At 47.2% G+C, this 12576-nt stretch overlaps 1 protein-coding gene across 4 annotated transcripts in view; it reads right to left on the bottom strand.

Annotated features, from left to right (window-relative positions):
• The window catches only part of OSMR (oncostatin M receptor), a 52851-nt gene that overhangs the window by 22332 nt on the left and 17943 nt on the right, over positions 1-12576 (bottom strand). For all 4 annotated transcript variants that reach the window (XM_081881410.1, XM_081881408.1, XM_081881409.1 and 1 more), the window contains 4 exons: positions 11713-11872; positions 4047-4301; positions 3071-3203; positions 1727-1875 (listed from right to left, as the gene is read on the bottom strand). In XM_081881410.1, coding sequence (XP_081737536.1) covers positions 1727-1875; positions 3071-3203; positions 4047-4301; positions 11713-11872 — 697 coding nt within the window. The remainder of the gene's footprint in view (positions 1-1726; positions 1876-3070; positions 3204-4046; positions 4302-11712; positions 11873-12576) is intronic.

Genomic DNA, 12576 nt, shown 5'->3' on the forward strand with positions numbered 1-12576 from the left:
TGTAACCTGAAGCGTATGTAACCTTAACCTGAAGCATATGTAGCTTAAATCGTTGAAAGAAAAAAGGCCCAGTTATAAACTCTGGCAGCTCAAAATGCTTGCCCCAAATCCAAGCTGAACATTGCAACACACAAACATGCCACACACATACTTCTTCTCCAGCACAATTTTTAATTCAAGAAAAGTAAAAAGTCAACTAATTTCCCCTCTCTCCCAGCACCAACCTGCTTTTGCTAAAAAGGTGGGACAAGGGAAGAAAATAAGGTCTCCCTCGCTCATCTCAAATGCCAACAGGGCACTGAGCCAAGTTTCCCAGAAGTCCTGCTGTGTTCCCCAACATCCCCGGCATCGGGTTCACAGCTATAGCAGTACCAAACAGGGAGAAGGGAGAAATGAGAGAGAGCAGGAGAACTAAGGTGAGGGAGCGAGCAGGAGATAGGTACATTGATCAGAGCATTTATTTGCTAATTTTGTCCATGAGTGTCAGTCTCAATCCAAATCAAGCCTGGGGGAAACTAGTGTTTTCAGTATCCATATCAACGGCTATTCTCCCTTGCATAATATTGGGTGGACCATCCCTTACAACAACAGCAAAACCCCACCCCACCCCACTGATAACCTGGTATAGATCCTTCTGAAGGTCATGTCAACTTTCATTGTTAATATAAGTGAACTTCAGTAATAGTTGCAAGGTAGATAAACAAAATTAGATATATTAAGAATAAGTTTAATTATAATAAAAGTGTGTATTGACAATAAGTATTATGAAATTGAAATATGGAATAGACGGGAGGTTGGGTCTTTAGTGTTAAGACCAATATACGTTATAATGTTTGCTAAGAAAATTATGTGTCTATAGTTATTCCTGTGTGTAATTTGGTATTTGTGTTTTTTTTCTTTTTTCTTGTTGTATCAATAAAAAATCTTTAAAATAATAATAATATAGATGATATGCCTTGACTATTATTTTATTCATTCAGCCGCTAAATGCAGTTCACCCTACAGGCAACTGGGGGGGGGGATTCCATGTTGTTCTTGTTTTGCACCCTGTTTAAGTTCTGGAGGCAATTAAGTTGTGTATCAGGCCAATGGCACATCTAGTCCTGTTCTCATAGCAGCCAACCTGTAAGGAAAGAGCAGCAGAAAATTTGGAGCTGGATCTTTATCACATACTGAAACTGGGAAATACCAAGGGGGCAACACAGTGCATTGCAAGCACCGCCATCTCATGGGTTAAAATTAACACAAGCATTTAGTTTGGCCTTATCTCACTGGTAGAGCACCTGCTCTGCATGCAGGAGATTCCAGCATCTCCAAGTAGCCCTTCTGAAACCCTGGGGAGCCAATGCTCTTCAGGATAGACAATATTGAACTAGTTGGACTTGGTGCTCAGCAGAAGGCAGCTTTCTGTGTTCCTACTTCTTCTGCTTCCATTGGTAGCAGTAAGGAGTATCATCCTCTTATCACTTGGGAGCAAACAGAGCAGTGTAAAAGGGAGATATTTACTGAGATTTACCAATCTGGAATTTCAGCTTGCCCAGAATTCTCTTTGTGCAAAAGAACTGGATCACCTAAGAGTTTGTTTTACCCACATGGGGATGTCAAAGTGTAGCTTAAATTTTTGTTTAATGTTTTGCCCCAGCTGCAATATACAGGAGCCTATCCTTTATTTTCAGATGGTGGTAGTAGGTAAAGTGTAACACCGATAGAGAAAATAAACTCTTACCTCTGTGGGCTACATCAACAGTAAGATTGGTAAGTTTCTCTCCAATGCAATTTCTGGATGTCAGTATTAAATTGTATATGGTTTGCTTGCCAATCTTGAATGAACAGGATGGGGAAGAGGTCGAGCTGCAATACGTTTCATTGGAAGAACTTTTGAGACATGGTGATTGACGTTTCGGAGGGGAAGAAAAGAGAGTTGATTGTTCTTCTATCAGAAATGGAATATTAGAGAATATTTGGACCATAATAGAAGTGGAAATCAAGGTTTAAAAAAATGCATACATTTCTCCCACCCACCACCCCCAGTAGGGTTAGGGTTTCAACTTTCAAATTCCAAAAATGAGGGGAGTTAAAATGTTGTAACTTTACTTGAGATTTCAATATATATTTTAGTTGAATTAATATAATTTAGTTTTGCTTGGTAAGTAAAATGTGTGTAAAAATGCATAGAAATCATTTTAAATTATTGCCAAGTACTTGCAGTTTATGTTTATTATTATTATTATTATTATTATTATTATTATTAAGCATTACTTGACATTTTCAGAAGGTAAAATTAAAATTCTTTGGTTTTTCGAAAGCAGTTTATGTGTTTCTTCTTTAAACGTAGACTTACCAAGCTAAATGTTGTCCAATCACAAAAAGAATAGCAGAGTTGAGTTCCTCACACTCAAAAACATATTTTAAAGTCCCCTCACTTAAGAAGTTTGCAAAAATTAAGTTTCACCCCCTAAAATGACACACCCTACCACCTCCACAACAAATTCCTAGTTAGCACTAACTAGGTTTCCAGCATGACCAATAGTCAGGGCTCTCAGGGATGATGGGAATGGTATCTTAACATCATCTGGAGGGCTATAGCACTTACTGATCAGCACTTACTGTTCCCTATCCTAACCCTGCTGAAAGCCATCTAATTAGACTTTACTTTGATTTTGACCTGTTTTTAAGAGGTAATTTAATTATTGTTTGATTTTATACTAATGTTATATATTTGATGTTAGCCACCCTGAGCCTGACTTCGGCCGGGGAGGGTGGGATATAAATAAAAGTTGTTGTTGTTGTTGTTGTTGTTGTTGTTGTTGTTGTTGTTGTTATTATTATTATTATTGGCCCCTTCACCCCTAGGGCACAAAGGTAAAGTGTTTCCTCTACCTAAGTCCTGTGTGCAAATAATCCATTTGATCCAACCCTCTGGTCATCTTCCAGGACACTTTCTGTCCCTGTAATTCATTTCGTCAACAACTCATTTCCTCAAAAAAAAAGGTATACTATGATGGCTGGCATAACTGTTGTCACTTCCTAAGGATCTCTCCTGTCAGGATTAGGGTTTCAGAACACTTACCCATCAGACAAGGTGAAGCTTGCTGGACATAGCAACTCAGCATCTGTATTTTTAGCACCAGGGAGCCAGGTACACTCTAAGTTAATCATGTCTTCTGTTTTGCAAGCTAAGTCTTTGGGTTTATCAGGCTGGTCTGTTGAAACAAGACTGGGTTATCTTTCATTTCATTCTTTCAACCACCTTTGAAAACAATTACTCTTAGGGTCAGCTGTGAGCACACCATCAACTGACTACCAATTTTGCAGATCAAATCAATCTGATCTGATATTTTTGCCACCTTTGATAGAGCCGGTCATGGTGACTTTCAGGATATTCATTTACTAGGATAATTTATATCATATCTTTCTACTTTGCAAACTTTCACCCAAGGTGGCTGATAATGTCCAAAGAACAGAACACTCATCAGCAGTCTTTTTAAAGCTGAAAACTGCATGGCAAATTATTAAAACACCCAATTCAGGCCCAAAAAACATGGGGAATTAAAAAGCACATGTGAACAAAACTCATCACCAGATGTAGGAACTTAACAAGACATGGGGCACAAACTGAGGTGTGACCACATAAACAACTCTCTCATTCTTCCCAACTTAACCTAGCACCCATCCATATCTTGGGGTGTGTGCAGAACGGGAGGAGGCAGTCCTTTGGAAAGAGGGTGAGGAACGTCAAATGTCTCTCCCCCTGGTCTTCATCTAGCCCACAGGACTCTCCTCAAGCCAGGCACACCAGTGGTCCTCCTCAAGTTCTCTTATCAGATAGAAGGTGCCCTTGAACTGTGATAAGGCCTCTTGCTCAGAGGATAAAGAGAAGCTCTGGTCAGGAGGAAAGAAGGTTCCTCACTCCTGCTTTAGGACATGAGCTCCTCTTCAGATATTCCTGTTACAAAACTTCATGAACCTGGCCAGTAAGTACAAAAAGCTGCTCAGATGGACACAATCCCCTCCCTCAAAGAAAACACCAAATATTTTCTGCTTACTGGTCACAAAGAGAGATGCACTTTCGGAATCACACTGGATAGTGTAGCCAAGTCTCTTGGAACGGGTAACATTTTTCAAAGTAACTAATACTCTCCGTTGCAGTCCAACATTCATCTGCTTATCACCAAAATAAAATTTCGGTACACTCTTATTTTCCGCCCCAATGCAGCAATACGTGACGTCAGAACCCATTTCAACGAACTTATTACCCTCTGGCCATAAGAAATTCCAGCGAATGTTTACGACATCCAGCCCTGAACAAAGAAACGGGGGGGGGGGGAGGGGAGGAGAGAGAGATTTGCTTGTACATATAATTGTGACAATGAAACAGGCACCCTTTGAGGCATTCCAGCCCCACTCCGTAAATTAAGAGTTTTAATTTAAAAATAAAAAAAATAGTTTCCAGGGCAACAATTCCTACCAGAGAATAAACACAACAAACACAATGAGGCTTACTTCTGAAGAAGTATTATAGGATTACATTTCATTCATTGTAACTAGAACTCACTGTACATTTGTTTGAGGGACTTCATCACCACCTCAAAGGCTTCTTTCTATGAAAGCTCACGCTGTTAAGGACATAGGACAGTCCTAAAAGTTCTACATGGCTCTGAGCTTTTTGTGGTAAGAAACCAAACAACAAACCATCTGGAAGTTGTTGTTTCATCTCAAAGTTGTCTCAGAAGTTTCCTTGATATCTTTTGGGGGGTTGGGGAGAAGAGATTGCTCCCATGTTGTTATTGGCATCTGTCTGTCTCAGGAGACAATGGAGTGCGCCTCTGGGGGTGAAGTAAAACCACTGGGGAATCACGGCGCCTGCTGTGGCTGCAGGGACAAGAAACTCATAACCGCTGCCTCCTGCATTGTTTTGCTTGCATTAGCAGCATCAAAGTGACCTCTCCTACACAAATCGGGAGTGGAGTCCCTAAGATGGTTGGATGGCGCCTTGTACACCTCCTTCTGGCAACTCCTGCAGCCAAGCTGGTGCCAAATGTATTGCTCTGCTTTCCTTTGGACCACATCAGTGAGGCTGAGAGGGGGGTCATTATCTAGGCAATCCAGGACCTCTATGCTCACTGCCTAGGCTTGCACATGGGGAGGTCACGTTCAGTTTCATTTCACCTCAAGTTGTGCATTCCATTCTTTCTCTAGACAGACGGATACCAACAACGTAATGGCTTTAATAGTTTTATATATAAAATTTCTGCAATGGTTGTTTTTGTTGTTGATGTTTTCATTCTTAGATTGCTTTGAGAGATCTTATGCAAAGCAACTCATAAATGGAAAAATAAATAAATATAAAGGCAATAAAGTGTTGCCATGTGCACTATAGTTATTTAGCAAATGCCTTGGTGCTCTACAGTACACAATAGGTTAAGTCTAAGCCTCAGGGGGTGTTATGTACTGAGTTGAATAGGATCCAAACTGCAGCAGTCTGATTGGTCCTAGAACAATAGGATCCAAAAGGCAGCAGTCTGATTGGTCCTAGAACAATAGGATTCAGAATGCAGCAGTCTGATTGGTCCTAGAACAATGCAGCAGTATGATTGGTTGGCAGGAACCACCCAATCATGCTCCAGATTGAAGTGAATCCACAACCTGATTGGCTTACAGTAGAATTCCAGAATTAGCCAATCATGTGCAGCCCATTGTGTAAATAATGTATATAAAGCAGATACTTTGAGGGGACATTCATTCATTCCTCTTCACCACCATGAGCTGAATAAAGAGCATGAAATCACTTTGCGACTCTGAGTATATTTCACTGGCGACGAAGGTGGGATCCCGCTGAGCTGACTGCCACACACAGCACCGCAGCACCGCCACCTGCCGCACCGCTGCCTCACACCGTGTATCCAGGCTTCAGCTCCGGGACACAAGGAACTCAGAATGGCAACCGACAGCAGCTTCTCGCCATTCAACCCAGCATCTGGAGACTGGGAAGCGTACGCCTCCCGTTTCACCTTCCTCCTAGAAGCCAAAGGGGTCACCGATGAAGAAGACGCCAAGAAGAGGGCGATATTCTTCAGCGTCTGCGGAGAGGAGACGTTTGAAATCGCCCGGGCTCTCCTTGCACCTGAAGACGTCGCTACTGTTCCATACAAAACAATAATGGAACAGCTGAAGGGGCACTTTTCGCCACAGCCCTCAGTGGTGGCTCGTCAAAATGCCTTCTACACAAAGCGGCAAGCCCCTGGGGAAACCATAACTGGGTTTGTGACCTCTCTCCGCCAAGCCGCCCGGTTCTGCAACTTCTCAGAGCTGGAGAACATGCTTCGTGACCGCCTCGTCGGTGGCCTGAGGGATGAGAAGCTGCAACGACGCCTCTACGCTAACAAGAACCTAACGTTCCAGGTCGCTCTGGAGGAGGCCCTGGCAACGGAAGCTGCTGAGAGGTCGTCGCAAGAGGCACGGCCGAGCCAGCCGTCCCAACCGAGGGTCCACCACGAAGACCTCACCGACGACTCAGGATCTGACAGGGAGGAGGTGCACCGAGTACAGCAGCGCACTCAAGCAGCCCACATACCACAGCTGCCTCGACGAGAAGGAGGGAACTGCGCAAGCTGTGGAGAAAGTCACGAGAGGAGGACCTGCCGTTTCTGCAACGCAGAGTGCAGGCAGTGCAGAAAATCGGGACACATCGCCCGGGTGTGTCGGGCTCGGCCCACCCGACGCCAGGCATCAGATGACCAATCCAAGAACCCCAGGTCCCGGGGCCCAACGCACCAAGGCAACTCGACGGAGCTCACGGACTTTCAGGTATACCAGTTGCCCCACCCCAACGTAGAGAAAATTTATGTAGAGGTACAGATAGAGGGAGCCCCATGCCGCATGGAGCTTGACACGGGTTCAACTCTATCCATAATCTCGGCAAGGACCTTAAGGAAACTGTGTCCTACTGGGGGTCCCAAACTCAGGCCGGCCCCATTCACCCTCCGGGACTTCCAGAAACGTAAGGTCCCCACAATGGGGGTGGGGACCTTCAGGGTGCAATACCGAGGGCAGACACGGCAACTGGACTTGCTTGTGGTCAAGGGCCCCTACATTAGCTTACTGGGATTGGCATGGTTTGGACCACTGGGGCTAGCTGTCACCGGGGTGAACCACACTAGCTTACAAGTGGACGTCGACGCCATATGCAAGGAATTTCCGGGGGTTTTCGATGGGAAATTGGGACAGTATACCCCCCCCCCATTGCTCTACAGCTTGACCCCGCAGTACGACCGGTCAGGCTCAAGGCCCGCCGTGTCCCGTTCGCCCTGAAACCCCGTATAGACGAGGAATTGGACCGGCTTGTGGAGCAAGGAGTGCTGGAGCCGGTGCCTAATGCCCCCTGGGAAACCCCAATCGTCACACCTGTCAAGCCTAATGGTTCAGTCCGCATCTGCGCAGACTACAAATGTACCATAAACAAGGCCCTTATGGCCCATGCATACCCAGTGCCAGTGGTCAGCCATGTCCTTGCCACCCTGGCTGGGTCGAAAATTTTTGGCAAGCTGGACTTGGCCCAAGCATATCAACAGCTGCCAGTAGATGGGGCCACAGCAGAGGCACAGACGATTGTGACGCACAGAGGAGCATTCAGGGTAAAGCGGCTGCAATTCGGTGTCAGCGTGGCACCAGGCATATTCCAGAATCTAATGGACTTGCTCCTTAAAGGGATTCCTGGCGTCACCCCCTTCTTCGATGATGTGTTGATTGCCGGACCCACACCAGAGGAGTTTGAGGATCGCCTCCGCACCGTTCTGCACCGTTTCCAGACAGCGGGTCTCAAGGTGAAGCGGGAAAAATGTCTACTAGGAGTGCCCCAGGTGGACTTTCTGGGATTTATGGTGGACGCAGAAGGGGTCCACCCGACTGGGGACAAGGTACAGGCCATTTGTGATGCCCCAGCGCCCAAGAACAAGACTGAACTTCAGGCCTTCTTGGTACTATTGAACTTTTACCATTCCTTCCTTCCCCACAAGGCGGCGGTAGCGGAGCCCCTACACAGACTCCTGGACAAGCGGGCCCCTTGGGTGTGGGGCCAGCGCCAGGAGGCCGCATTCCAGGCAGTCAAGGACTTGCTTGTCTCAAACTCGGTCTTGGCACACTTTGACGAGAGGCTGCCGGTGGTGCTAGCATGCGACGCCTCACCCTATGGTATTGGCGCTGTCCTGGGACACCAACTCCCAGAAGGAAGAGAGGTACCGGTGGCATACTTTTCCCAGACACTCAACGCAACCGAGCAGAACTACTCACAAATCGATAAGGAGGGTCTGGCAATCGTGAAGGGAGTAAAAAAATTCCATGATTTCTTGTACGGGCGGCCCTTCACCGTGGTGACTGACCACAAACCGTTGCTTGGCTTGTTTGCCCCTGAAAAGCAGACCCCCCAAGTGCTGTCTCCTCGCGTCCTCAGGTGGTCAATTTTCCTTGCCAGCTACCAGTATGCACTGATTCACCGCCCTGGGAAGGCAATGGGCCATGCGGACGCCCTCAGCAGGCTACCACTACCGGAAACAGGCCCCGACCCAGCTCCTGCACAAGAGGTTATGAGCCTGGAGCTGCTTCCTGACCGCCCCATTCAGGCACAAGAAGTTGCACACCATTCCAAGAAAGATAGGGTCATCTCCCGGGTCCTGGACTGGGTGTGGAGGGGATGGCCCAGCAGCAGCCCCGGGCCAGAATTCGCCAGCTACACAACCCGCAAACATGAACTGTCGGCCCACAAGGGGTGCCTGTTATGGGGAAGCAGGGTCGTTGTTCCCCAGCCCCTCCGCAAAAGGATCCTCACAGCCCTACACGAGACACACCCAGGGGTAGTAAGAATGAAGGCCCTTGCCAGGAGTTATGTGTGGTGGCCGGGGATCGACGGAGAGATAGAGGCCTGGGTCAAACACTGCCAGGCCTGCCAAGAATCCCGCCCAGATCCCCCAAGGGCCCCAGTCCAGTCCTGGGAGTCCGCCCGAGCACCATGGTCACGCCTGCATGTGGACTTCGCTGGCCCCTTTCAGGTGAAAACATTCTTCATAGTGGTGGACTCCTACACCAAATGGCTGGAAGTCGCACTGGTACCGTCCACTTCTACATCCGCAGCCATCCGGGTACTACGCAGGCTGTTTGCAACCCACGGGCTCCCTGACATTCTCGTCTCAGACAACGGGACTGCATTTACGTCAGGAGAATTCCAAACCTTCACAGCGCAGAACGCCATCCGCCACATCCGTTCGGCGCCATTCCACCCTGCCACCAATGGCCAAGCAGAACGCATGGTGCGGACCACCAAGGAAACCCTTCGCCGCATGACGCAAGGGGATTGGGAGTACCGCCTTGCCACATTCCTTCTAGCACAGCACAGCACCCCCAGCTCAACGACTGGCCGGAGCCCCGCTGAACTACTAATGGGTCGGCGCCTTGCAATCAGATTGGACCGCCTTCACCCCGATAGAGCTCAGGACGAGGTAGTGGTGGGGGAGGGCAGGAACCCCCGGACCTTCGAGGCCCAGGACCCAGTGTACGCAAAGAGTTTTGGGGCAGGCCCAGCATGGGTACCCGCCACAGTCACCAGGGTCACTGGCCTCGTGTCATACGAGGTGCTAACAGATGGGGGGCAATGCTGGCGCCGTCACTGCGACCAGATACGGCGACGATTCCCGGGAGAAAACCAGGAGGAGGAGGACAGGTCAGAGGAGTCCCAAGGGAACAGTGGGGCAGTGAGGCCCATAGAGCAGCAGGGGCCAGCAGGAGAGGCAGAATCAGTAAATACAGAGAGGACCCGTGAGGCCGAAAGGACACCGGAACCAGAACCACGACTGAGTGAGCCGGTTGCGCCAAACCAAACAGCCCCATCACAGCCAGCATCCTTGGAATACGAGCCAGAACCTGAACCTCGGACCAGGGAACACCCCAGGCCGCAACGCACACGTAGGCCACCGGCGTACCTTGAGGACTATGAATGTGACCTCCCGAGCAGGACTGGAACTTAGAGGGGAGGGGTGTTATGTACTGAGTTGAATAGGATCCAAACTGCAGCAGTCTGATTGGTCCTAGAACAATAGGATCCAAAAGGCAGCAGTCTGATTGGTCCTAGAACAATGCAGCAGTATGATTGGTTGGCAGGAACCACCCAATCATGCTCCAGATTGAAGTGAATCCACAACCTGATTGGCTTACAGTAGAATTCCAGAATTAGCCAATCATGTGCAGCCCATTGTGTAAATAATGTATATAAAGCAGATACTTTGAGGGGACATTCATTCATTCCTCCTCACCACCATGAGCTGAATAAAGAGCATGAAATCACTTTGCGACTCTGAGTATATTTCAGGGGGCTTTCCCACTTTATCGTTAGCGTTGCGGAGGCAGTGGAGGGATGTGGAGGCAAACGAAAGCAGAGGAATAATATATATGCATTTTTGTTATACTAACTTAGGCATGCTGTTTTGGACTTAGGGAGTTGGGTCAAAGGCGTCATGGAAAACGAGGCTTTTGATGATGGATTTGTAAGAAGAGTGAAAGCTGGCATAAGTTGAGCTGACTGCAATTTCCTGTATTTCCTGCTACTTAATTATTTTTATAAGTATTTTGTGAAGAAACACCCACTGATCCCATGAATAGAAAGTGCATGTGGTAACGAAATCTTTGTTCAGTTTAAAGGGGAACACAGAATGATGAGGCAGCATTTGTGAGCCATTATGGTTTTGCTGTTTCTATAAAAATAGAGTATTTTCATTCCAAAGCTACATTTTGAAATGACTCTAATTAGTCCTAGGGATGGAAGCAGTGTCAGAAGGAAAATGAATTGATATGGATTATATACGTGTGTGTGTTTGTGTGTAACTTTGTACTAATGTAACATTTTTACATGCAACTGTATGCAATTTTTACATTTAAGCTGTCTGTTGTTGCTTCGGTTTTCTGTACACCGCTTAGAGATCTTTTCAGTATATTGAGCAGTATAGAAATTAAATCATCAAGCAAGCAAGGAAGGGAGCAAGCAGATAAGATAGGTTCTAATTGCTCTTAATCCGAATCGAACACATCAACACTTCCCAAAAGGACATGAAAAATGAAGCACAAAATTCTTTCAAAATTCTTCCAAAATCTTTCAAAATTCACGCTTCCTTGGATTCTGTAATGCTGTTCTCCAACAAAAAGGTAAAGGTAAAGGAACCACTGACCATTAGGTCCAGTCGTGACTGACTCTGGGGTTGCGGCGCTCATCTCACTTTATTGGCCGAGGGAGCCGGATTACAGCTTCCGGGTCATGTGGCCAGCATGACTAAGCCGCTTCTGGCGAACCAGAGCAGCGCACGGAAACGGCGTTTACCTTCCCGCCGGAGCGGTACCTATTTATCTACTTGCACTTTGACATGCTTTCGAACTGCTGGGTTGGCAGGAGCTGGGACTGAGCAATGGGAGCTCACCCCGTCGCGGGGATTCAAACCACCGACCTTCTGATCAGCAAGTCCTAGGCTCAGGGGTTTCACCCACAGCGCCACCCGCATCCCTCTCCAACAAAACATTTGTGTAAATGCCTTATATTTGGAGCAACTGCTTACAAAAATGTCCTTGCTATCTGCCAGGCTATAGGCTCTCTGTCCTTGCATTCAGCAGTGATAATGCGGTCCCCCCAGTGGGCATTTTGCTCTTTCATACTTAAAGGTGACAATGTTTGCTCACCATCTGCTATCTTCCATGGGCTCCAGTCGCTCCAAACTTCAGAAAACCTCACCATGCTCCTGATCCTTACTGCATGAGCCACACACTCCAAGGGTATTTCAGAGGTCCAGCTCCATTGCAGATGTCTATTTGATTTACTGACAGTGGTCGTATAATTCTCCTAAAAAGCAGGCAATTGAAAAGGAAAACAGTGAGGCAATATATATCTTAGTTGAATAATTAGGGACAACTCTATCAGTAGAGCATGAGACTGTTAATCTCATGGTTGTGGGTTCGAGCCCCATGTTGGGTGCATTGCAGGGGGTTGGACTAGATCAGGCCAGTCCAACCTCTCAGACCAAATGGGTCTGAAAAGAGTACTTTGACACAGAACCCACAGGCAGGACAATACCTCATTGCACAACAGGGGAGGCAGCAAGGCCAATATTTAAAGCCCACTCCAGCCCCCAGCCCTTGCGCTGCCTTCCCAAAGAGATTGAGAAGGAGGTGCAAGGCTCTGGCATTGTCCTAGAGTCCTCCCACCTCCTTCCCAAAGCTGGGAAAGCACTAACCAAGCACTAACTAAGATGGTGCAGCACTCTAGGACTCTGTCAGAACCCTCACATCACCTTCCCCAAACCCAGTGCCTCATCTACCTGTGGGGGAACATCAAATGTTGCCAAGAGCTGCCCAAAAGGACACTGAGGGCTGCGTGTGGCCTTTGGACCACGAGTTGGACCACCATGGACTAGATGATCCTCATGGTCCCTTCCAACTCTAGAATTCTGTAGATTATAGTCTTTAGCTTATGAAATGTGCAGGCATCTGTATATGTGGAGGAGTGACTGTTCTAAAAATAATAATCATAGGGCTGTCTCCAATGTT

This window comes from Podarcis erhardii, assembly GCF_964252035.2.
Source record: "Podarcis erhardii genome assembly, chromosome: 11".
Taxonomy (NCBI): domain Eukaryota; kingdom Metazoa; phylum Chordata; class Lepidosauria; order Squamata; family Lacertidae; genus Podarcis; species Podarcis erhardii.